The 24590-nt window shown below is 45.8% G+C and overlaps 1 protein-coding gene across 8 annotated transcripts in view; it reads right to left on the bottom strand.

Moving 5' to 3' along the window:
• Positions 1-5720: 5720 nt before the first annotated feature.
• Positions 5721-24590, bottom strand: part of LOC139553531 (protein unc-79 homolog) — a 49051-nt gene continuing 30181 nt past the window's right edge. For 3 of the 8 annotated variants that reach the window (XM_071365959.1, XM_071365965.1, XM_071365966.1), the window contains 27 exons: positions 20406-20587; positions 19942-20143; positions 19553-19732; positions 18971-19039; positions 18184-18521; positions 17738-17920; positions 17365-17527; positions 17117-17266; positions 15647-16969; positions 14273-14389; positions 14054-14156; positions 13796-13936; positions 13630-13668; positions 13333-13445; positions 13145-13230; positions 12485-12658; positions 12324-12392; positions 9869-9979; positions 8610-8714; positions 8425-8502; positions 8219-8308; positions 7875-8050; positions 7520-7703; positions 7192-7395; positions 6642-6719; positions 6519-6560; positions 5721-6407 (listed from right to left, as the gene is read on the bottom strand). In XM_071365959.1, coding sequence (XP_071222060.1) covers positions 6219-6407; positions 6519-6560; positions 6642-6719; positions 7192-7395; positions 7520-7703; positions 7875-8050; positions 8219-8308; positions 8425-8502; positions 8610-8714; positions 9869-9979; positions 12324-12392; positions 12485-12658; positions 13145-13230; positions 13333-13445; positions 13630-13668; positions 13796-13936; positions 14054-14156; positions 14273-14389; positions 15647-16969; positions 17117-17266; positions 17365-17527; positions 17738-17920; positions 18184-18521; positions 18971-19039; positions 19553-19732; positions 19942-20143; positions 20406-20587 — 4889 coding nt within the window. In that variant the 3' untranslated portion in view covers positions 5721-6218. The remainder of the gene's footprint in view (positions 6408-6518; positions 6561-6641; positions 6720-7191; positions 7396-7519; positions 7704-7874; positions 8051-8218; positions 8309-8424; positions 8503-8609; positions 8715-9868; positions 9980-12323; positions 12393-12484; positions 12659-13144; positions 13231-13332; positions 13446-13629; positions 13669-13795; positions 13937-14053; positions 14157-14272; positions 14390-15646; positions 16970-17116; positions 17267-17364; positions 17528-17737; positions 17921-18183; positions 18522-18970; positions 19040-19552; positions 19733-19941; positions 20144-20405; positions 20588-24590) is intronic. The other 5 variants (XM_071365960.1, XM_071365961.1, XM_071365962.1 and 2 more) reach the window with 5 other exon arrangements.

The following is a 24590-nucleotide window of genomic DNA, read 5'->3' as shown; positions in this document are numbered from 1 at the left end:
TAGTTTGAGGGAAGGTGTGTGCCTACTTCCCACCAGCTTGTAACCCTCTCGCTTACAGCTTTCTGCCACTGGCTAGCCCTAGTGGTAAACCGGGAAGCAGGTCTGTGCGTAAGCCTTCCCTTGCCAGTACACAGCCTCTCCTTCATCAAGACTCTTGCCAGGCCTCCTTGTGGCAACACAAGTTAACTGGGCGTCCCCGAGGCCCCAGGCTAACTCGGGATGTCAGAGCTGCAGGGGTCCCCAGAGGTGCTGTGCGCAGGCCCACGTTATGTGGACACGCCCTGGTATCGGCCAACCACTGTCCCACTGCCTTTTGGGTAAGTCTGGGAAGAAAAAGGCTAGGTGAGATCACCCTGAGAGAAGAACAACATGCTGGTGGCACGCGACAGGCGGTTCTGCGACAGACTGAAGCTTTGGCAGCCTCCTGCAGCTGTGGGGAGATACTGGTCATCTTGGATTTTCTCCTTGCCACCTGAGCCCATTTTCCAACAGCGAAGAAGTGATGCTGGGACAAGCGCATCCCCCACGTCACTGGAAATAATTTCAGCGAGCAGGTATCCACTACTGCTCTTCAGTGAGTTCCACCTAGATTTCCTGCACCATTAAAGTCTACTGGCGACGGGGTGCTTGGTAACGGGGGCAGGACTGAATGATCTGGAAGATCCAAGACACGCCCCTGCAGAGTAGGGCTATTGGTCGTCATGAGCTGGGATTTGAGTGGCAGCTGTTCCCGGCAGCACATCTGAGCAGCCCTATTTAGGAACTACACTGCTCACCCCGGCTGGGGAAAGGCCTAGAAAATGTAGTCTAAACATTTCCCACTCTAACTCTCCTGGATACGTTACCGCACCTATCAGGGCATTCTGTTTCATCGGTCAAAAACAAAATAAGAAGATATACACTGCTCAAAAAAATAAAGGGAACACTTAAACAACACAATGTAACTCCAAGTCAATCACACTTCTGTGAAATCAAACTGTCCACTTAGGAAGCAACACTGATTGACAATACATTTCACATGCTGTTGTGCAAATGGAATAGACAAAAGGTGGAAATTATAGGCAATTAGCAAGACACCCCCAAAAAAGGAGTGATTCTGCAGGTGGTGACCACAGACAACTTCTCAGTTCCTATGCTTCCTGGCTGATGTTTTGGTCACTTTTGAATGCTGGCGGTGCTCTCACTCTAGTGGTAGCATGAGACGGAGTCTACAACCCACACAAGTGGCTCAGGTAGTGCAGTTCATCCAGGATGGCACATCAATGCGAGCTGTGGCAAAAAGGTTTGCTGTGTCTGTCAGCGTAGTGTCCAGAGCATGGAGGCGCTACCAGGAGACAGGCCAGTACATCAGGAGACGTGGAGGAGGCCGTAGGAGGGCAACAACCCAGCAGCAGGACCGCTACCTCCGCCTTTGTGCAAGGAGGTGCACTGCCAGAGCCCTGCAAAATGACCTCCAGCAGGCCACAAATGTGCATGTGTCTGCTCAAACGGTCAGAAACAGACTCCATGAGGGTGGTATGAGGGCCCGACGTCCACAGGTGGGGGTTGTGCTTACAGCCCAGCACCGTGCAGGACGTTTGGCATTTGCCAGAGAACACCAAGATTGGCAAATTCGCCACTGGCGCCCTGTGCTCTTCACAGATGAAAGCAGGTTCACACTGAGCACATGAGCACATGTGACAGACGTGACAGAGTCTGGAGACGCCGTGGAGAACGTTCTGCTGCCTGCAACATCCTCCAGCATGACCGGTTTGGCGGTGGGTCAGTCTGGTGTGGGGTGGCATTTCTTTGTGGGGCCGCACAGGCCTCCATGTGCTCGCCAGAGGTAGCCTGACTGCCATTAGGTACCGAGATGAGATCCTCAGACCCTTTGTGAGACCATATACTGACACATACACATTTGTGGCCTGCTGGAGGTAATTTTGCAGGGCTCTGGCAGTGCACCTCCTTGCACAAAGGCGGAGGTAGCGGTCCTGCTGCTGGGTTGTTGCCCTCCTACGGCCTCCTCCACGTCTCCTGATGTACTGGCCTGTCTCCTGGTAGCGCCTCCATGCTCTGGACACTACGCTGACAGACACAGCAAACCTTTTTGCCACAGCTCGCATTGATGTGCCATCCTGGATGAACTGCACTACCTGAGCCACTTGTGTGGGTTGTAGACTCCGTCTCATGCTACCACTAGAGTGAGAGCACCGCCAGCATTCAAAAGTGACCAAAACATCAGCCAGGAAGCATTAGATAAGGGATGCCCTCATTACGTGAGCCATGAGAGAAGCAGAGTGCTGGAAAGATCATTGGGTGATCTTAACCAAGCTCAGAATGAAGGTTTGCCCAGCCATCCACCTCAAGAAGTTCACCAAAAACAGGTTGCACTGTGCTCGACATCAGGAAACAGAGGCACGTAACAATCTACGTCACTCTCTAGCAGAAAAACTAGAGATCATTGAGACTCATGAATATGGAGGGTTGAATATGGAACAAATTGTCCTCTCTAAGCACATCACTCTATCTATGAGTCAGCAGCCCACTCCACTGGCTACTGCAGCAAGAAATATCAGGACTGGTTCGACAAAAACTCCACGTACATCTCCACCCGACTTGACAGCATACATAAGGTACTAAAAGCCACACTCAGCAACCTCACTTCTGAGGCCCTAAAAAAGCAATGGCAGAGCAGCGAAGGGAGGCACAGAGGGCTCTACGACATCTACAAAATGAGTGGTGGATCTCCAAGCAGTAGAAATTCAATCTTGTGCAGACTTACATGACATGCACGACTTTTATGATGCCCCAAAGACCACCCAAGAAGTTGCTCTCTCTGTCCTACCAGAAGTGCAGATAGGTCCACTCTCAGAAAGGACCAAAGTAAGATAGTCCAGAGGTGGGGTGAACCCTTTAAAGCCCTCTTAAACCAATCAAACCCAGTTGACTATTCAGTCCTGGAGGAGCTCCCAATCCTGCCCACCATCCAGAGTCTTGATCTCCCACCCACCTTTTCTAAGGTCTACACAGAATGGGTCTGTCTGTTCATGTCCCAAAAACAGAGGTTCTATGTAAGTGGTCATCTGATCCTCCATCTGAAACACCAGCATTCTCCATCTTCGACTCATCACTTGCCATTTTACCACAGTAAATATCTTGGAAGCTTCCTCTCGGAAGACTGCAACATCGACCAGGATATCCAGAATCGTGTCAAACAGGCCTCATTCCCCTTTGGACTGCTAAGGAAGAGGGTTTTTAACAACAGCAACCTGCACCTATACACCAAAGCTACAGTCTACCAGGCAGTGTGCTTATCTACACTCCTTTATTGATGTGAAACATGGACAGTCTACATCCAACACTTTCACATAAAATGCCTCCAAAGCATTTTGAAAGTGACCTGGCGGACCGTGTTCCGCACTCAGAGATCACACACCACCAGCTTAGAAGAGTGCCTGACAATCATGTAGTCTATGACGTGCCAGTGCTTTGATCGTTGGTGCATCCAGGTTTGTATTTGATTTTAATTTGGAACATGGTGTTGGTGATGGTGAGTTCATGTTCAGCACAAACCACCAGCTTAGATGGCTTGGCCATGTCATCCAGATGCCAGAAGATCACCTACTGCAAAAGATGCTGTACGAACAGCTACAACTGGGCCGTCACTCTGCAGTTGGGCAGAAAAAGCGGCTAAAGGACCAATTGAAGACATCACTAAGGAGGTGTAGTATAATTCCTGCCTTCTTCAAGACTGTTGCTTCAGACCATTCCACCTGGCACGGCCTCTGCTATCAAGCGGTGCAGTTGGCCGAGGAAAAAACGACTGAACGTAGCCTGGCGAAGTGATAGAGAAGACATATGACCATGCCTGCACCGGCCTCAATGGGACAGGCCTTTGTGTGCTCTGTCTGTGGCAGACAGTGTGCATCCCGAAATCAGATTATACAGTCATCAACGAACCCACAAGCAGTAGTGGAAGTCATCATCGAATACGATGGACTACCTGAAGCAAAGTAAGTATGTGAGTGTGTGTGTGGGTTTAATCAAGTGAAGTCCCCCTGCATCAGGGCTGCATCTGCCAGCTGACGCCACCTTTGTGATCGTTTGAACTTGCAGCCTTTTTTTAATGAACCTCTCATTAGCAGCTGCTTGTGTAATCAACATCCCACAGGTACCCAGCACTCTCCCCGTCCCGCCCCGACCTGCCTGCCTCCTTCCAAAAGACCATATGGGAGCACTGACCTGATGATCTGGACATCCAGTGGGTAATTAACTCTGACCAAGGGATCTCAGGCAGAGAGGGTGTGAGTGGGTCCTCAGAGCAAGTAGCCCTAGACTGTGAAGGTCAGCTTTGAGACAGACACATGTTGTTCTACTATCCTTGTGGGGACCAAACAATTGATTCCCATTCAAAATCCTATTTTCCCTAAGCCCTAACCCTAACTCTTAACCTAACCCTAACTCTAACCTTAACCCTGAAGGCCAAACTCCTAACCCTAAACCTAACCCCTAACCCGAATTCTACCCCTAAAATATCATTTTTCCTTGTGGGGATCAGCCAAACGTCCTAAATGTTCCTTGTTTTACTATCCTTGTGTGGACTTCTGGTGTGAGTGTGTGTGTGTTTCTGTCACATAGTGTGATTTTATTAGACAGCACTCAAAGCTGGTGACTCATTTGACACACACCTCTCATAGAAGATCCTTTTACAAAGTGCAGGTGTAAAGAAGTTATGAAATATTCCACGCTAGCTTCACCCTGATATGGACGCTAGCAAGCAAGCTAGGTAGTTCTAGATATCAACATCCAATCCAGTAGGGGCTGGAAGCTATAGTGAGCTTCAATTAGTCAAGCGCGTCATGATTTAGTGAAGTATTTGCATTAACTTCAGCTTTCCCCAACTTTGGTCCCACCCTGTTCACATCCCTCACCCATGCTCGCATCGCCCAACGGTCACCCTCCCACTTCGCTTCTCTTCCATCGGAAATATATGGCTTTCCGTAGTTACATTGCTCACATCGTCTTCAGTTAAGAGGCACTGTTAACTTCTCCGATACGGATTGAATAGAGCTCCAAGCTTGGATTTAAATGTATAGTCCAACTATCATGTGGTGTGATATTCCCAGACAACCCACTGGGCACTCACTGGTTAAATCAATGTTGTTTCCAATTAAATTTGAAACGTGGAACCAACGTGGATTAGTCGTTGAGTTGGCGTCTGTGCCCAGTGGGACGTTCCCTTTCCATAATGTGATTAGATCCCACAACAATGCTTTATCATGACAAACAACATTAAACCAGAGGTAACTGTGTCTAGGCTCTACAGGGGGTGGTAGACACGGACTCACTTGTCTTGTTTACCTCCGCCGTCTGGCTTCACCCTGATCGAGTTACTGTGCTCCTGCTGTATCCTATATTGTGTCAGATCGATCTGGGCTCTGTTGGCTAGCGGCAACCTGTCTGAACTGGGTAGAGGGTGAGACAGGAGCCCTAAAGTCCAATTGTCTTCACTGATAGTAAAATATGTGATTGATATTGGTTTGTCCTGAGCTAGGATATGTATGGGTGGTTCCCCATACAGCCTTTGGCTTTAACAGATCCTCTTGCAGTCATTTAGTTTTCCCACAGACCTTATTCAAGATATACTTTAGTTACTGTGCAGATGTACAATCATATCACACTTTGTGCACTTTTAACTGCTCTCTGTAGAGATGACAAAGAGACAATGAGACATACTGTATATTTAGAACATGTGGCTTGATTTAATTATTTTGTCAGGCTTGCAACCAAGCAACTGAAAATAACAATATAGAACATGAGTATCACCAAGTAAACAAGTTTGAGCTTCAGCATACCGCATTCTCCATCCATCCACTCCAGTCATCTGCAGTGCTGCTAGATATTCTCTCCATCTAGTTTGACCTCTGATGCTGCTCACAGCATGTGGGGCACCTAAACTGTTATTTACTGTACTGTTATCCCCCTGCATCTGCACACCTGCCCGACCTGTACTCACCTATCCCTCTCATTGCACAAAAGTGTAGTATAGATATACAAAGTTTAGACGGTGCTGAAGAGGATTACGTCAGAAGCAGAGTCTTAAGATGGTGAGAGTCAGTTTATGCAGGAGTCAACTTCCTGATGTTTATGGTCAGGCAGGCAGGCAGGCATTAGGCAGATGCACGCTGGTCCTGAGGTGGCCTGGGTCTTGGTGGATCTCGTGAGAGGTGGGCAGGTCACATAGGGTAGAACTGTGAGGCGGCCTCTGATGACTGGATCTCCACCTGGGCCATCTTGAACTGGGTGCACTGCAGCCACTTGCGCAGGGCAAAGGGCAGGGCCCCGGCTGCCTGGCCCTGCAGACACTGGTGGTTCACCCTGTTCTGGATAGCCTGCAGTCGCAGCTGGAGCCCTGCAGACAGATGCTGCATGGGAGAGAGGGAGTTTTTTCACTGGGTGTTCTGAAGAAAACCCAAGCATCTATATCCATATACAACATAATACAAATCATATTTGAATTGCAATTGAATTCTTACCTTTAGGTTGGATTGAATCATGGGCAACCACATAGGTATTAACTGATGGAGAGAAGAGGGGAATTTTTTGTTGAAATAGAAAGCAACATGAAGTGTAAAATCAAGCGTTTGGGAAAAATGTACCTTCACGAAGATAGTTGAGTTGCATTCTTGTAGAGCCTCCATCAGGCTAATGACATGTAGACACACCATCTCCACCATCTTGGAAAGTTGAAGAGAACACATTTTTATTACTGCAAGGGATCATAACTTGATTTATGATTACCACCCCATCCAAATATGAAACAAAATATATGGTAGAAAAGCAGAGTCTCAGGCCGGGATTCAATCCGACCGCAGATTTGAACAATGCGCCATTTAAAGATTATTTCCAACAGAGCCAGCGTTGACTGAGAATATGGTCTCTGTGAACGCAGGAACGTTTCCTTTAAAACCTGCATTGTGGATAAAGCACGATCAGATTGAATCCCAGTCTTACAAAACAGCAATGTCCTGTCAGACATAACAACGATATGTTGGTGATTTAACCAATTCCTCTGTCACATTCACGACAACAGTCAGAGTAGTAGTTCACATTTAACTGTTGCATGTCTCCAAGCACATCCTCTTTCCAGCCCACCCCCTCTTGAAGCTGATGGAGAGATAAGCAGATAAGCATGTGGATCTTCCTTACCACTTTGTTATGGGCCATGAGCTGCAAGATGCTGGGTGTGACGCGGCTCCAGAACTCCAGGCCCGTCAGTATGGCATTGGAAGAGAACTCTGTCTGGTTCTGGTTTTGCAGGGCCGAGGCGGCCGCCGCCTGCTCACAGTAGATGGTCCACAGCTGGGCAAACATGAAGGCATGGAACAGGGAGCACATGTGCAGCACTGATGTCTGCAGACAGAGGTGGCAAGGAAGAGAGAGGTCAGTGACACTTTGGTTTAATGTGAAATCTTCATAGGTTTTCGTAGCATTTTCTTCCACATTTATGCATATAGCATTTAGACATTTTCCTGACCTTGGATTGCTCAGGGAAGCCGATGAGGATGATGATGAGGTGGTCAGCGATGTGTGAGCCAGTGTCCAGGGGGATGGGCATACAGGAGGTGGAGCCCTGGTACAGGGCATAGTGGGTCAGGGAGCCAAGGAGCAGCCAGGACAGCTGGCGGATGTGGGACACACACTCGATGAACTCCTTAGGTCTGAGGAGGAGACAAAGGTTAAACGCTTGTTGAGCAAACATTAGTGTTATTAGCGTCACCATTCATTCTAATGCCTGATAAAAGTAATTCTAGTAATAGAATATCTTAATGATTATAGACAGTGAGATCACTGAAAGTGACGTCAGTGCTGTGACTGTCGGTGCCTCTCACCCCTGCTGCATGGTGGACGGGGGATGGTAGAGCCAGGGAAGATAACGGATCACTGCCTTATTGTCACGGTGATTGCCTTTGCTGATTTCCATGGCAGCCACCTGTGCCAGGCCCACTTTCAGGTTTCCTCCAAACGTGTCCTCGTGCAGCGGCTGACAACACGCTTTCATATGGTTCTGGACAGAGTCACATGATCACAGGACAGGTTACATGACTACGGCCCTGCGTTTTCCCTGATCACTTAACCAGGAGAAACTCAGGACCCTCCACATGACAAGATGGTTAGAGATGAGACTTATCCACCCATCTTACATGAGTTAAGGCAGAGTAAGGAGGAAACTCACTTTCAGTTTGGTCAGTGTGTGCATATCTGCTATGAAGTCTAGAAGCTCACTGATGTATTGCCTCATGCATTCCATTGCTGCTGTCGTGCACTGAAAAAGACAGAGAGAATAAATAGTGCAACAATCAAACAACCCATATGTTTATTTCATTAGGTCATCATAAAGGAACACAGATAACCAATGTACTGTATGATGTACTGTCTTACCCCTGGAAGTGATGAGATCATGTGCTTTGAGAGAATAGTAGACTCTGCTAGCCTCGTACCAATATCTGAACAAACAAACTGATAACATCCACACATAGTTAACATAAATACATTTGTAAAGTCATCTTTGGTACTTTTGGGTTGAAATCTTTTCCACAAGTAGTTTTGATTGTACTACTGTTTACCTGGACCAGCAGTAGCAGGTTAGTATCGGGTAGAGGAGACTTGAACTTCAGAGCCTGCAGAAGCTCCAGCACCACAATACGAGACATATAGAACTTATCTCTCTCCTGTGAATACACAAAATAGCTCAGGATGAGGACAAATGAGGATCGTGGAAAGAGAATATAGAAAATAACTGTGTACAAATGTTGGAATGATTTTAGAGGAACCAAGTGAGATAGGCATACTGGGGGGAAAAAGGTTTGCCTGGTGGATGTTTTCTCTAAGCTGTCTTATTTAATATTTCAGGGCTGTGTACTATATCTCTCTCCCTCTCCAGTGCTGCCTGTGTGTATGTGTACTGGAGTATAAGGTTGTCTGTGGTCTGAATAGAGACAGAGGATCTGATTAGCATGGCACCCAGTCCAGATCTCTGCTCTCCCAGGGTCCCAGTTCAGATGAGGCTGTCAGCCTGGAGAGCCACTGCCCTCAATACAAAGCCCTGCTACATCTCTCTCTTTCTCTCTCTCTTTTCAACCAAATAAATAATTCCCTTCTCATCAGCATGAAACCAAAAAATATATAGCGAGTATAGTTGATTTGAGGTCATATTTGTTCAAATGTTCTATGCGTAGTGCAGTAGTGATAAACATAACTCCCAAATATCCGTACATCTACAATACCCCAAGCACTGAAAAATCCTCCTTAAACTTGTGTTTGAGACAGCTCACCTCATAAGACTAACTGCACAGGAAACATTTAAATAGACGTAATCAGTCATATTGACTCGCGTTTTGAGAAACGGATGTTATATAGCGGGGATTAACCAGGCTGGAGGAAATCAATAGAGCTGGAGACATAAAGCATGGTGCTGTGACAGCAGTGGTGGGGTAAGGATCCATCTGTCCTGCAGCAGGAGACAGCCCAGGCCACAGCTCTAACGGAGGGAGGCTTGCCCTCATACATCCTCAGCCCAGAGCCCCAACTAACCATGTAAATCAAAATTGGCTGATTGTTTACTTAATTATCTGTGACACACAGCCACCTTCCTGTCTAGCAGCAGTGGCTGGGGATAAGTATTACAACCAAGAACTACAATATACAGAGGTCTGCAGACATGGTTTCATGTTTAACAATGCGGGACAAAGTCATATTTCCGTATCCCTTTTCAAATTGGGCCTTTCACATGAGATCATTGCAGTGCTACCATTTTTTTTTCTTTCTTTACAAACAAACATAAACAAATATACTAGCAAATGTAAGCTAAACTATACATATCTACCTTGTTGAAGGCTTTGTAACAGAGGCCACACAGCTCCACCAAGTAAGAGAGGCTGAACACTCCATACTGCATGACAAAGCTCAGCAGTTTGGAGAAGGGCTCCAGTAAGCTCTGAGGAAGAGGAGAAAAAGAGACAGTAAAGGCTGGGTCCTGCCTGCTGGTGGGAGGCTAAGGGGATTTTAACACAACAGGGATTTTGTAAGACATGCGTTCACTCATGTAAATTATAGTCTACGTGAATGAGCTGTTCACTGAACAAGATCTGACTAAACTGAATGCTATCAGGTGTAAATCCTTTGATTTAAAGAGTCAGAATGTAACCAGTCATATAACCTGCTCAGGCCCATATCAGAGAAGGGCTGGGATAATGTGCTGTATGACACTCAATTGAAGACTGTGCTCACCATTTGGTTAGTAGGCCTAATGCACAATCTCCAAAAAGTTCTGGGACACTGTAAAGTCCATGGAGAATAAGAACACCTCCTCCCAGCTGCCCACTGCACTGAGGCTAGGAAACTGTCACCACCGATAAATCCACGATAAATGAGAATTTCAATAAGCATTTTTCTACGGCTGGCCATGCTTCCACCTGGCTAACCCTACCCCAGTCAACAGCCCTGCACCCCCCACAGTAACTTGCCCAAGCCTCCCCCATTTCTCCAAATCCAGATAGCTGATGTTCTGAAAGAGCTGCAAAATCTGGACCCCTACAAATCAGCCGGGCTAGACAATCTGGACCCTCTCTTTCTAAAATGATCAGCCAAAATTGTTGCAACCCCTATTACTAGCCTGTTCAACCTCTCTTTCGTATCATCTGAGATCCCCAAAGATTGGAAAGCTGCCACGGTCATCCCCCTCTTCAAAAAGGGAGACACTCTAGACCCAAATGGCTACAGAACTATATCTATCCTACCCTGCCTTTCTAAGGTCTTCAAAAGCCAAGTTAACAAACAGATCACCGATCATTTTGAATCCCACCGCATCTTCTCCGCTATGCAATCTGGTTTCAGAGCTGGTCATGGATGCACCTCAGCCACGCTCAAGGTCCTAAACGATATCATAACCGCCATCAATAAGAGACAGTACTGTGCAGCAATCTTCATCGACCTGGCCAAGGCTTTCGACTCTGTCAATCACCACATTCTTATCGGCAGATTCAACAGCCTTGGTTTCTCAAATGAATGCCTCGCCTGGTTCACCAACTACTTCTCAGACAGACTTCAGTGTGTCAAATTGGAGGGTCTGTTGTCCAGACCTCTGGCAGTCTCTATGGGGGTGCCACAGGGTTCAATTCTCGGGCCAACTTTCTCTGTAAACATCAATGATGTCGCTCTTGCTGCTGGTGATTCTCTGATCCACCTCTATGCAGATGACACCATTCTGCATACATCTGGCCCTTCTTTGGATACTGTGTTAACTAACCTCCAGACGAGCTTCCATGCCATACAACTCTCCTTCCGTGGCCTCCAACTGCTCTTAAATGCAAGTAAAACTAAATGCATGCTATTCAACCGATCGCTGCCCACACCTGCACGCTCGTCCAGCATCACTACTCTGGACGGTTCTGACTTAGAATATGTGGACAACTACAAATACCTAGGTGTCTGGTTAGACTGTAAACTCTCCTTCCAGACTCACATTAAGCCTCTCCAATCCAAAATTAAATCTAGAATCAGCTTCCTATTTCGCAACAAAGCATCCTTCACTCATGCTGCCTAACATACCCTCGTAAAACTGACTATCCTACCAATCCTTGACTTCGGCGATGTCATTTACAAAATAGCCTTCAACACTCTACTCAGCAAATTGGATGCAGTCTATCAGTGCCATCCGTTTTGTCACCAAAGCCACCAGGTCATCTATAAGTCGTTGCTAGGTAAAGCCCTGCCTTATCTCAGCTCACTGGTCACCATAGCAGCACCCACCCGTAGCACGCACTCCAGCAGTTATATTTCACTGGTCACAAAGCCAACTCCTCCTTTGGCCGTCTCTCCTTCCAGTTCTCTGCTGCCAATGACTGGAACGAACTGCAAAAATCACTGAAGCTGGAGACTCATATCTCCCTCACTAACTTTAAGCACCAGCTGTCAGAGCAGCTCACAGATCACTGCACATAGCCTATCTGTAAATAGCCCATCCAACTACCTCATCCCCATACTGTTATTTATTTTGCTCCTTTGCACCCCAGTATCTCTACTTGCACATTCGTCTTCTGCACATCTATCACTCCAGTGTTTAATTGCTGTATTGTAATTATTTCGCCACTATGACCTATTTATTGCCTTACCTCCCTTATCCTACCTCATTTGCACACACTGTATGTAGACTTTTTCTATTGTATCATTGACTGTATGTTTGTTTATTCCATGTGTAACTCTGTGTTGTTGTTTGTGTCGCACTGCTTTGCTTTATCTTGGCCAGGTCGCAGTTGTAAAGCACACACAGACAGACTCACCCGGGTTGCACTTGTGGTGGGGATCTTCAACAGACAAATGATAATCCTCAAACTGGAGTCCAGGGGACACTGTGAGAGAGACATCATACAATTTTTCACAAGGCTTTAGCTCTATATTGGTCACAGTCAATGCAGCCTACATGCAGTGTGAGATCCAGTACCTTCAGAGGCAGCACAGAAGGTAGTTTAGTGAGGAAGGTCTGGAACTGATTGCAGATGGTGGTCCACAGGTTGCTGGGGGAGTCCATGGGCAGGGCCTCCATGAAGGTGGCGATGTTTTCCAGGCAGTGCAGCATGGTGCCCCCGGCTGGTAGACTCCTCTTGTTGTTCAGACCCTGAGGACAGTGGTATAAATGACAACAGGGTTACATAATACATATGTATTGCCATAGAGCCATTACCAACTGTTCCATTATCAATTGTTCAATAGTTTAAAAATGATATTCTAAAAGTGGTTTGGGACTAGTGATGTTATGAGTCAAATGAGTGAACTGAGGTGGACTATCACAAGTGCTATTCCTTGAACATTGTAACAGTGTAAGATTGCTAAAGAGAAGACACCAAGTTAATAGAGAATAAGTGAATATGGTGAACAACCATGCAGAGGCATACTCTTCAGCAGCATTCTTAATTTGCTTTGTTATCACGCTATGCAAACAGCAGTGCTCTAGTGTCGTCAACTTTTACAAGAGCTCCTCCTGCTGGATACATGATGAAAGTGGACATTTTGCTTGAGATTCAAGACATACACAAACACCCGCATAGTTCCTTCAGCCGTGTGCTGAGCTTTAATCATTACACTAAGCAAGTAAAAGTCCCACCTCCAGCAGCTGGTTCAGCGCAGCCACAGAACTCAGTTCATTAAAATCAATCAGGGAAGAAGCCAATGTTCTCAGAAAACCTCCATCTGGAAATACACAGAAATTGACAGTAAAGATCAAACCATATCCCTCAGAATGCTGCTCTTAACAGGAGCCATATTGTGTTTTATATGTTTGTCTGAGTAGACCTTTGATGTTACTCTGGAAGAGCTGAGGCAGGATGCCATTGGGGGCCAGCTGGTGGAACACACAGCGGAGGAACTGCTTAGCCACACCTGCTGCGTTGCCAGGGATCAGCATACTACACCAACAGAGACAAACATCAACTCACACACAGAGCGTCTGCACCTCATGTTGGCCCATTCTCTCATTTGTGTACAAGAATACAGCCAGCGTGAACAAGTCATCAGCATCCACAGTACACCTGAGTTTAACACATACCAAATAAGAATATATTTAGTATGTCTAGTTGTGATGTGTCATACCTCTCAGCTTGCCCAGAGAAATTAGCACTAGACGCCAGCCTGTAAGAAAAACATCTGAATTCAAGATCAGAGACATGACAGAGTGTGATAAAACTTTACTGAACAATTAGGTTTGTGTATGGGATGTATAAGGGGGTTGATTCAGGAGCTGCTGTAGTTGCCAGACCTGCCCACAGACTGCATGATGTCCAGCAGCAGTGGAGCAGCCTGGTCAGGGCTGAGGTGGATGAACATGGAGAGCACCACCACTGCCAGGCCCAGGGTCTCCTCATCATACTCCTCTAGCACCGCACCACAGTCACGACACCTGAGAGACCACACAGTATTAGTATTAATAACAATGATTTACCATTAATACATACAGTATCCGCTGTCCAGAATGACACACCAGTCAGTGTTGGTGGTTGGTGGTAGGTTCACTCACCTGTCAGTCATGGTGGTGGGCTGATCATCAATGAACTCCTCAGGGGCGGGCACAAACATGCTGACTGTACTGGGGGCAGATAGGAGGCTGGTCTTGGTGGGGCCTGTTTAGAGAGCAACACGAAAATCAGCACAGTCAAACAAAGTCATTACAGTATTTAAAAGGTGTTTTGATATTTACAAATCTGAAGGGGTGGACCAGAGGTAGACAGTGACTGACCTGTCTCCCAGGTGCTGATGTTGTGAGGGGCGCTGGACTGGTGCTCCAACTGTCTCTTCATCAGCTGGCTAATGGTTAGAGCTCCCATCGAGCCCCGCTTCGCCTGACGGTACTGAGCTGGGGTGCGACACACACACACAGAGGATTGAGTTGCCTGGTAATTTCCCTCTATCTCCACTTTCATTTCAATGACTGGTTTACTAAAACCAACTGTCATGAAAATGGGGAGTGGAAAACGCTCACAGAGGTAAATAAAACAAAATATTCAATGGCTTAGTTGCATATATTCAATATTTGATATATTGTCGGAATAGATATAATCCCTGATCTATTGATAAGAAAAACGAAAGAACCATGAAAAAAACTGCATTGGTGTCAAAAACATACCGCTGAGAAAGAACGACTGAAGAAAAACTATTTTACACATTGAAAAAAAGAAGGTCAAATGTTTGAACGGTGTAATGTTCTGGGTGTGATGACCACACCCTGTTTTATTGGTGAATTTAAACAGATGGCAATGAGAAAGTATTTGGATCCTACTTGATACTGAAGAGCGGTTGCTTGTTGCTGGGATAGCAGCTTCGAGGGTGGGGGCTGAGGCGGATTCCTGTGGATTTTCCAGGGTAGTGTGTGTGAGTGACGGGGCGCAATAGTGGCTGCTTCAGCTCTCAGCCACCTTATAACCTCACATGTGGACAACTGTTTAGAGCATGAGATGCTGCAGACACCCAACGCCAAAACAAATGTAGTGTAGAGCTACAAGTGGTTAATTAACTACAAGTATAGAGCAAGTCCCAGTGCAACAGCAATCTAAAATTAATATTTTGTGAAGAAATTACAATTGTTTATTGATGCCCTATTTAGTAAAAAACGAATTTGCCTTCTCATTCTATGTTATTGCTTGTTCTTATATGGACAGCTATTTGTGGACAGTGTGTTGCAGCAATTTGAAGATGCTGTACTGATATTTACTTATCGGCTTCTAGGAATTCATTTCACAGCATGTTTTGTTTTTCATGTGTTTACCATGGGTTGGAATGGGAAATGGGAGAAACACGTACAAAGCCACACCACAGGACAGGAGACAGCAGTGGTGACCAGTTGACTGAAGAATTGAAGTAGCATGGATATCCAACTAGACAATTTAAAGTCTGTTCATGTGGTTCTGCCCTTCTAAGCAGACACTTCCGTAACTATTCTAGAAAATTTGTTCTAGAAAAATCTTAAGAGATGTCGCCACTGAAACACACACATCAAAAATACATATTGTGCATGAAATCAGCATATGTAAAGGATACAGCAGCTGTAGGTCCATACCGAGGGAGACCTCTGGACTGAGGCTTCTCTTTCTCCCCTGACCCTGGTCTCTCTTACCTGTCTCAGTGGGCTGCTCACCCAGCTTGTCCAGGGTGTTGAAGGAGATGTCCAGATACTCTCTCTGGATAGCGCTCACAGCTATCTTCCTCTGCTTGCGTTGCCGGGGAACTATCTGGATCTTAAACTCTGCCTCGTCATTGTCATCATCATCATCAGGTTTCAGGTCGCTGTCATCAAGGTCATCATCTTCATAATCTTCCTCTTCATCATTGTTCCCCTCCAGAGAGGTGAGGGGCTCGGCTGTGTCTTCAGGAATGTCCAGGAAGACGGTCCTACCAGAGGGACTGGTCCCCAGACCCACCGCTGCCTTCAGGTCCTCAGGGTGCACAAAGTCATCCAGGGAGGTGTCAGGGACAGCAGGGGTCTTCCTCAGCAGGTCCCTCTTCTGTTGTAAACTGAGGGTCATGGGGCTCTCCAGGCCAGGGTGCTCCGGCTGGTCAGGCAGCTCCAGGGAGGTGGTGGAGGTTGCATAGCGTGGCCTCCTCTGTAAAGGCTGTTGAGGGATTTCTTTTGCTGGGGAGTCTGTGGTCTTCTTGTCCATAGAGCAGTCCTCCACGCTCACTTGCACCACCCGAGACAGGTGCAGGGTGCTACTGCTGGCAGGGGAGGCAGCGGGCCTCGCAGGGGAGGCTGCGGGCCTGGCAGGGGAGGCTGCGGGCCTGGCAGGGGAGGCTGCGGGCCTGGCACTCCCATTCAGCCTGTTGCCCATCACTGTGTTGAGGTCAAATTCCTCGTCACTCTCCACGATCCTCAGTGGCGGCAGGGGCTCAAACACCAGGGAGTCGCTGTCGGACATGGAGAGGATGGAGTGTTTCTCTGGGATGGAAGTACAGTCAGAGGAGAGGTCAATGAGGTCCGGGTCCTCCTTCTCTGCCGATGAGCCTCCTGTAAGAGGGGAGTCCAGGTCGGCCTTGTCCTCAAACATCTCGATGCAGCTGAGACGCACCTCTGGGATGACAGGCCTGGAGCAGTCTGAGTGGCCCCCCCGGGATCCTCGACGGTCCTGGTGGTCGCTGCCCTCCGCACGGCCTGAGGAACCGTCTGACGAGCCCTTACCATGGCCCCCCTTCTGCCTGGGGTGGGAGGTGGTGGAGGAGGGGGGTGCGGGGAGACCATGCTGCAGGTCACAGCGGTCTATGCAGGACTTGCGTCGGTGCTCGTCCAGGTTGTAGAGGATGGAGTCGGTGTTGGCAATGTCCAAGGACTTCTGCTTGTGCATGGCCTGCAGACGCTTCTTCCTGGTGCTTTCCTCCCTCACACAGTGCAGGATGCTGTCCTGTAGCGCACTGGCCTCACGGTACTCAGACAGCTCAATTTCACCTGACACAGACGGAGAGAGGATCAAAAGATAGCTTATATCTGATTATAGAAATCAGTAAAAGCTAAATTCATATCAGCAAAAGCATTTAAGTTCAATTTATTTATTTTCTGGATAAAATAGGTCATCCTTTGAGACTATTTTTATACTTTTCTGGGCATTCAGCTCCACTGGCTGGTACTTGACAGACTTGCTGCCACCGATCCTCTTCAGACGGGCGAAGAAGGTCTGGGACTCCTTGTTGCCTGCTCCAGTTGGGGTGTCATGGACATCAGACTCATCAAATACACTGTCCTCCTCTGAAAAAAAACACACACATTATATCCAAAACTCTCAAGTCTTACTCCAGATTCATTTCAAGCCCAGTCCAGTAATGTAATCATCTTTCTGGTGCTACCTTTCTCTTTCTCGCTGTAGCGGCTGATGTTGGAGTTGTCACTGTAGAGGGGTCCGGCGGTGGCATGGGGTCTACAGCTGTGGTACTGGGCATTCAGGGTGTTGATGGTGATGTGGATAAGGTGCAGAACCACTTTACTCACATCCATGTCCCTGTAGGGGTACTGGGACCACACACAGGATTGGTAGTAGTGGAGTGTAGGAGAGTAGAAAGCAACACCAATATTAATAAATTAGCTGTTGTTCCCAATAAAAATAATTCACAACCAGACTTTTAACCAGACTTTTAACACACACTGTATACAGTTTTCAATGTAAACACATTCACATAGTGGATAAGGTTTCATTATATTCCAAACATGGGTAGTGTGTACCTTGTAGAGGATGACCAGCAGGGCTTTGAGCCACATCTGTCTGATGTGTGGCTGCAGGGCCCAGAGAGAGCAGCGTGGGGGCTGCTGGAAGTAGTGTCTGAGCTGGGGGCATGTGCAGTACTTCAACACCTGGACCACCAGGGGGAGCAGCTGCTTCCCCAGCCCAATGTTGTAGTCCATCACCTGCAGGAGATATCACATCACGCTAGGTTCTTCTTGAAGCTTGACAGATTTTCATAATCAGCAGCAGCAACATGAAACTTAAACTTTACAGAGGGAAACAAGACAAAGAAAAATCCCATCTTAAACGTACTCTCAACTGAAGGAGGTGAGAGCCAGGGATGTTTCTGGGGATTCAACTCTAAATGTATTCAAGGATAATCATTCAAACTATTTTTACAGCGTTAACTCGTCGTCATTCATAAGGTTACTTGATATTCTCTGACCTGTGCGATGCCAGCGATGAAAGCATTGAAGGAGGTTGAGGTCCTCATCTTTTGTGGTGCGATCATGAAGCAACCCTCCTGCTGGTCGAAGCCCAGCAGTAGATACAGGTGGCGCTTCACCGTGTTGAAGGCCTTGGCACTGCCAATGTCTGCCTCGGCACTGCTCTTGTCTTTGGCCATGAACTTCATCAGCACCATGATGAGCTGGTGCACCGTCTGGTGATCTATCCCAGCATCCTCTGGGAGAAGGTCCCTGATGACCGAATCGTCCTCCGGTGAGGGGCTGTGGCCTAGGAGAGGGGCTGAAGCGTCAGGGTTAAAGGGCGTGAGGAAGCGTGCTGCAGACGGGGGAGCGGATGAAGTGGAGAGGGGCAGTGAAGCAGGTGAACAGAGAGGGAGATGGTACGACAATCATCTCATTTGGTCTACATTCAGCAGGGTGATTACATATATGGACACCACTTTAACATATTCATGGCATATGTCAAATGCAAACAGAAAATGTGAAAAGCTATCAAGATAGCAAGAGTAACAGTTTTCTCCCATTCCAACAGTATAATTAGTTTTTGCCTGAGACTAAAATAGAATGCACAATCTATGAACTCTGGATGAAAAGCAATGAATGTCAGTGAAGAGCAAACATTGTTTTTTCAAGTTTCCTGATGCCCATCAACTTTACCAATTGTCATAACTTATTTATTTCTCCCACTATGATGCGATTATGCTGAAGGGAATGTTGATCTGGTTCAGTTGTAACAAGGTGAGTCAGATTTGGGTTGTTATTTACCTGGCAGGACTTTCTCTATCATATCTCCCAGAGTCGGGGCAGAGTGCTCTTGCCTCGTAAGTCTTAGAGCTAAAAACCATACATGAGAACACAATTTAGGAGAATGTTCTGGGGAAGTAGCAAAGGACACGTCTGAGCTTCCAGACAACCCTATACATCACAATGTCTCACACCATTCACACAAAGTGATCCCAAGACGTATGTGGATCCTAAGACAAGTAATTCTATTAATAATTTAGCTTCCACTTGCTTACATGAAAAATCATGTGAAGCACTCAAGCTTAACAACCACACACAGTCTAAAGCCAACCCCTTCACCCAGAAACTCAGACAGCATCCTGTGCAGAGTCAATGAGGAAATCACAGATAAAACAGAACTCTTACATCCAGCAAGAGAACGAATCACAGAAAACAATTGAATAAAACAAACAGGAACACAGATACTGTTTGTAGGTGTCCTAACAGAACAGAGAGATGAATGGATGAGGAGAGAAACAGTAGGAGCATGGGACAGACAAAAGCTGAGACCCACAGACTAGTAGCCTAACCAACCAATGGACACTCTACCAACTGGACACTTACGTAGACGGTTACACAGAGTCTCTGGGAGGGAGAAGGCCCTCTTGGACTCGGACGGGCCCTTGACGCTGTCACGGAGGGAACGCACACTCTTCTGGCGATTCCTGGCAAAGCGCGCCCGTCTGATTTTCCACATCGCTGCATCACTAAGGTTGGCCACGTTGGTGCGCACAGCTGTGATGGCTGACAGGGAGATGCAAGGAAGGAAAGATAAATAACATACATCACTGTGACTGTGCCTCATAACACACCTCAACTGGAACAGTTATGTTCTTATTTCACAGGTTTATATTTCCCTACTGTACATGCTTTGTTTGTTGTATTGAACATGTCATAGCACAACTTCTATTATCCAGACTTTGTAACAGAGAGAATCCTCCAGCTGGGCGTACTGGTGGGAAAAGGGAACTCCTTGTTGCAGTCCAGGTGGAGCTGGGCCTCCAGGGAGAGCGTCTCGAAGCGGTTGACAAAGAACTCCCAGCTTAGGGCAGGGACCTCCTGCTTCAGGTGGTGCAGCATCAGCAGCTTGCTGAGGATGATGGGCCGGTCCCTCACCACTGTGTCGAACTGGAAGTCCAGGCACAGACACAAGCCCTAAAGGCACACACACAGATACAGACATAGACACACACAGATACAGATACAGACAGAGACAGAGACACAAGTGTTAGCACTGCAATTATATGTTTATGTGTTATTTGTCAATCCGGAATTATTTGCTGACATGATAAGAAGCAATTTATCCTCCGGGACAAAAAAAGACTCTATACACGTGTTCAATTGATATAAGAAAAGTGGTTGTATGGTAGTTGAATAGGAGTATTTATCTTGACCTAGATAGAGCTCTGTTAGTGACCTGTAGTGCTGGGCTCTTGATGGTGTCCAGCAGCAGCCTGGCGCGTGTGGCCACAGCCGGGTTGACATCCTCCACAGAGGCCAGGAAGCAGCAGAAGGCGTGGGCCAGGGAGTACTTCAGCAGGTGATTTTTCGTCACAGAACCAATGTCTAGGAACCGACAGAGCACTGCTACCTTCTCCACTGGGGGTTACCATGACAACACAGACAGGGCATAAGACAATATCTCAGCGCCATGACACATAGAGGTAGATAGAACACTAAGTAAAAGGTATAATGAGAACAACACGTTCTACGATCTAATCTGAATTTCTCTTGTAAACCTTACTTATGTATATATATATATATGACAAACAATGCATCAGTAAACATGTCGTCCCTACAAATGATGCAATTTTGTAAAAAAAAAATGTAAGGTGTAGATCAGCTTTAATATTGCAGATAGATTGTAGCTTATATCAATGTTATTGTCCGCATCATTTCCAATCCCCCATAAAAATAACACAATTTTGCAAATTCCGGATCTCTATGGCAAGACGCATCATTCGCCCAAGTTTCATCAAAATTGGGCCAGTGATGTCTGAGATATCACGTGTGATGAAAGTACGAACGTACGGATGGAGAACCACAATATCCTCCCCGATTTCATTATGGGGCCAATAATAAATCAAGCAAATGTCTGGTCTATTCATTCTTTCCATTGCAAAGGATAGTCTTAAAATAAGCATCACTCTAATGCTGATGGGCAATGTACAGTGCCTGTCACTAGATGGCACTGTGGAGAAGGAGGCGAGCCAGCATTATCCTAGCCAGATTGCCTGTGGGCAGAGAGGAAGAGGCAAAGTCAGAGGGATAACAGACTTGGGCTGTAGTCCAAACACTTAAAAGACACACCCTCGTTCACTTACCCTCGCTTTATGCCCTTGGGGGAATCCCCGTCGCCATCTTGGAGGACGGTCTAAATGATTAGCCAAGCAAGGGAAGTTTGCAATGTAAGTCCCTCAGCCCTCGTTTTTAGTCAGCTTTGCGAATGAACAATTATGTTCACTCCGGGGCCTGAAACTCCCCATAATTCAATTTGAGACGATTGTACATCCGCTAAGAAAAGTCTGCAAAAACTTAAAAACAACATCAATGGAGAAGTCAACATACAAGTGTAAGTAAAAACTAACGCAAATAAGTTAGAAATTGTGCTACTAATGCACATGACGGCACAAACACGTCTCGTAAAAAGTAAATATGTTGCTGTTTGGTTATCTTTTGGAAATTACAGAAATAAAAATGTTTCCTTCTTCAGAAGATCCAGCTAGTCAGGCTAACATTAATTAGCTAATTAATTTGCTAGCTATCATACAGTAGGCGTATATTAATAATTATGTATTTAATATAAGTAGACATGCACTCATAATTGACTGTAGCGCATATAAAGCACCCACAAGCTACCGGGGGCTGACAACACAATCGTTGCGGGATGAACAAGTGACGAATTTCCGGTCAAGGGTGGTCCATTTAAAAATCATTCCTTCTTCCCTTCGCCCTGCAAGTATAAACACCATGGGACCACGCAGCCGTCATACCGCTCAGGAAGGAGACGTGTTCTGTCTCCTAAAGATGAACCTACTTTGGTGTGAGAAGTGTAAATCAATCCCAGAACAGCATCTTCACAAGGTTCTTTGCTGCTGGAGGAAACAGGTACAAAAGTATCTATATCCACAGTAAAATGAGTCCTATATCGACATAACCTGAAAGGCCGCTCAGCAAAGAAGAAGCCACTGCTCCAAAAACGCCATAAAAAAAAAGACTGCTGTTTGCAACTGCACATGGGGACAAAGATTGTACTTTTTGGAGAAATGTCCTCTGGTCTGATGAAACAAAAATAGAACTGTTTGGCCATAATTACCATAGTTATGTTTGGAGGAAAAACGGGGAGGATTGCAAGCCGAAGAACACCATCATCCCAACCGTGAAGCACGGGGGTGGCAGCATCATGTTGTGGGGGTGCTTTGCTGCAGGAGGAACTGGCGCATTTCACAAAATAGATGGCATCATGAGGATGGAAAATGTGGATATATTGAAGCAACATCTCAAGACATCAGTCAGGAAGTTAAAGCTTGGTCGCAAATGGGTCTTCCAAATGGACATTGACCCCAAGCATACTTTCAAAGTTGTGGCAAAATGGTTTAAGGACAACAAAGTCAAGGTATTGGAGTGGCCATCACAAAGCCCTGACCTCAATCCTATAGAAAATGTGTGGGCAGAACTGAAAAAGCATGTGCTAGCAAGGAGGCCTACAAACCTGACTCAGTTACACCAGCTCTGTCAGGAGGAATGGGCCAAAATTCACCCAATTTATTGTGGGAAGCTTGTGGAAGGCTACCCTAAACGTTTGACCCAAGTTAAACAATTTAAAGGCAATGCTACCAAATACTAATTGAGTGTATGTAAACTTCTGACCCACTGGGAATGTGATGAAAGAAATAAAAGCTGAAATAAATCATTCTCTCTACTATTATTCTGACATTTCACATTCTTAAAATAAAGTGGTGATCCTAACTGACCTAAAACAGAGATTTTTTACTAGGATTCAATGTCAGGAATTGTGAAAAACTGAGTTTAAATGTATTTCGCTAAGGTGTATATCATAGTAAATATATATCTGGGACATTTCAGTTAAGGATGTAATTCAGTTATGGATGTCCATTATACATTTTGTATGATATGTTACAAATTACAATTTGTATGATATTTACAAATTTGCAAAACACATGATACAGTATGTTACAAATTCCAATTTGTTGTGGCTAACGTTAGCTAGGCTTGGGTTTAGAGTTAGGAGATAAGGTTAGGGTTAGGAGTTAGATTTACATTTTAAGGCATTTAGCAGACGCTCTTATCCAGAGCGACTTACAAATTGGAACGTTCATACATATTCATCCTGGTCCCCCCGTGGGGAATGAACCCACAACCCTGGCGTTGCAAGCGCCATGCTCTACCAACTGAGCCACACGGGACCACAGATTAAAGGGTTAAGGTTGGGGTTACGGTTAGGAGAAGGGTTAGCTAACATGCTAAGTGGTTGCAAAGTAACTAAAAAGTAGTAAATAGTTGCTAATTAGCTAAAGTTGTCCGTGATGAGATTCAAATGCGTGACCTTTGGGTTACTATATGTTTGTGTTATATGCCCACACACTGGAAATTAGTTAACCCAAAAATGTAATGGCTTATTTGCTACGTGTGGCTTATTTTATGGAATAGAAGCTTCATAATGATTAGGTTGTTACAAGTGTAGGACAGATAGGACACGGGATATCCCGGCAACTGGGAGAAAAAAATACTTTATATCGGCTTTGTGCCTGGTTGCCACTAGATACCCCAGTCACAAAGTCATAAACCCCACCTATTTCTACAAATTCTCTTCTTAAAATGGGATTTTAAACCTAACCTCAACCACACTGCCAACCTTATGTCTAACCCTAACCTTAAATTAGGACCAAAAAGCAAATGCTTGTTTTCATGAAATCTTACGATATAGCCAATTTTGCCATAGGGGCTGTGGTAACTAGTGGAAACCATGTGCCTGTTGTTCACACGCGTATCTGCCATCGCATTGACTAGAATGGTCCCACCTGATCTTGCCTCCTGACTGCCTTCCATTTTTTATGACATTTCTTTTCGTTGTTAGAGTGGCCACTAGAGTACCTGGTCAATATAATGGATAATCTATGATGTGGGTCATAGTACTGCTTTGGCACCCAACTGGTGTCTTTTCTTTGTTGATTTACACAGAAAAGTAAATTACCATACGTTTCAGTACAGATAATATGGGGCCATAATTAGATCATTAGAATTCATGATCATCATTATCCTCTGGCTCATGTGTACATGATCTGTAGTCATGACACATCATTTCCCTTAGCAATTGTTCTTGTTATTTTTCAATGTTGCTTTGCTTATGTAATCAATATCTACTTTAGATATGATGTTTATGGTCAGAGTATGTTATATTAAATAAATGTGAATATAGCATACTGATATTATTATATTATATACTAATTGGTGCTCTGCGGTGCTCTGTGACAATGCCACAATAAAACATTTGGATCTAACTTAAAATATATACAGTACCAGTCAAAAGTTTGGACACACCTACTCATTCAAGAGTTTCTTTATTTTTACTATTTTCTAC

Source organism: Salvelinus alpinus, chromosome 25 (genome assembly GCF_045679555.1).
Source record: "Salvelinus alpinus chromosome 25, SLU_Salpinus.1, whole genome shotgun sequence".
Lineage (NCBI taxonomy): Eukaryota > Metazoa > Chordata > Actinopteri > Salmoniformes > Salmonidae > Salvelinus > Salvelinus alpinus.
This window is presented reverse-complemented; position numbering and strand designations above follow the sequence as displayed.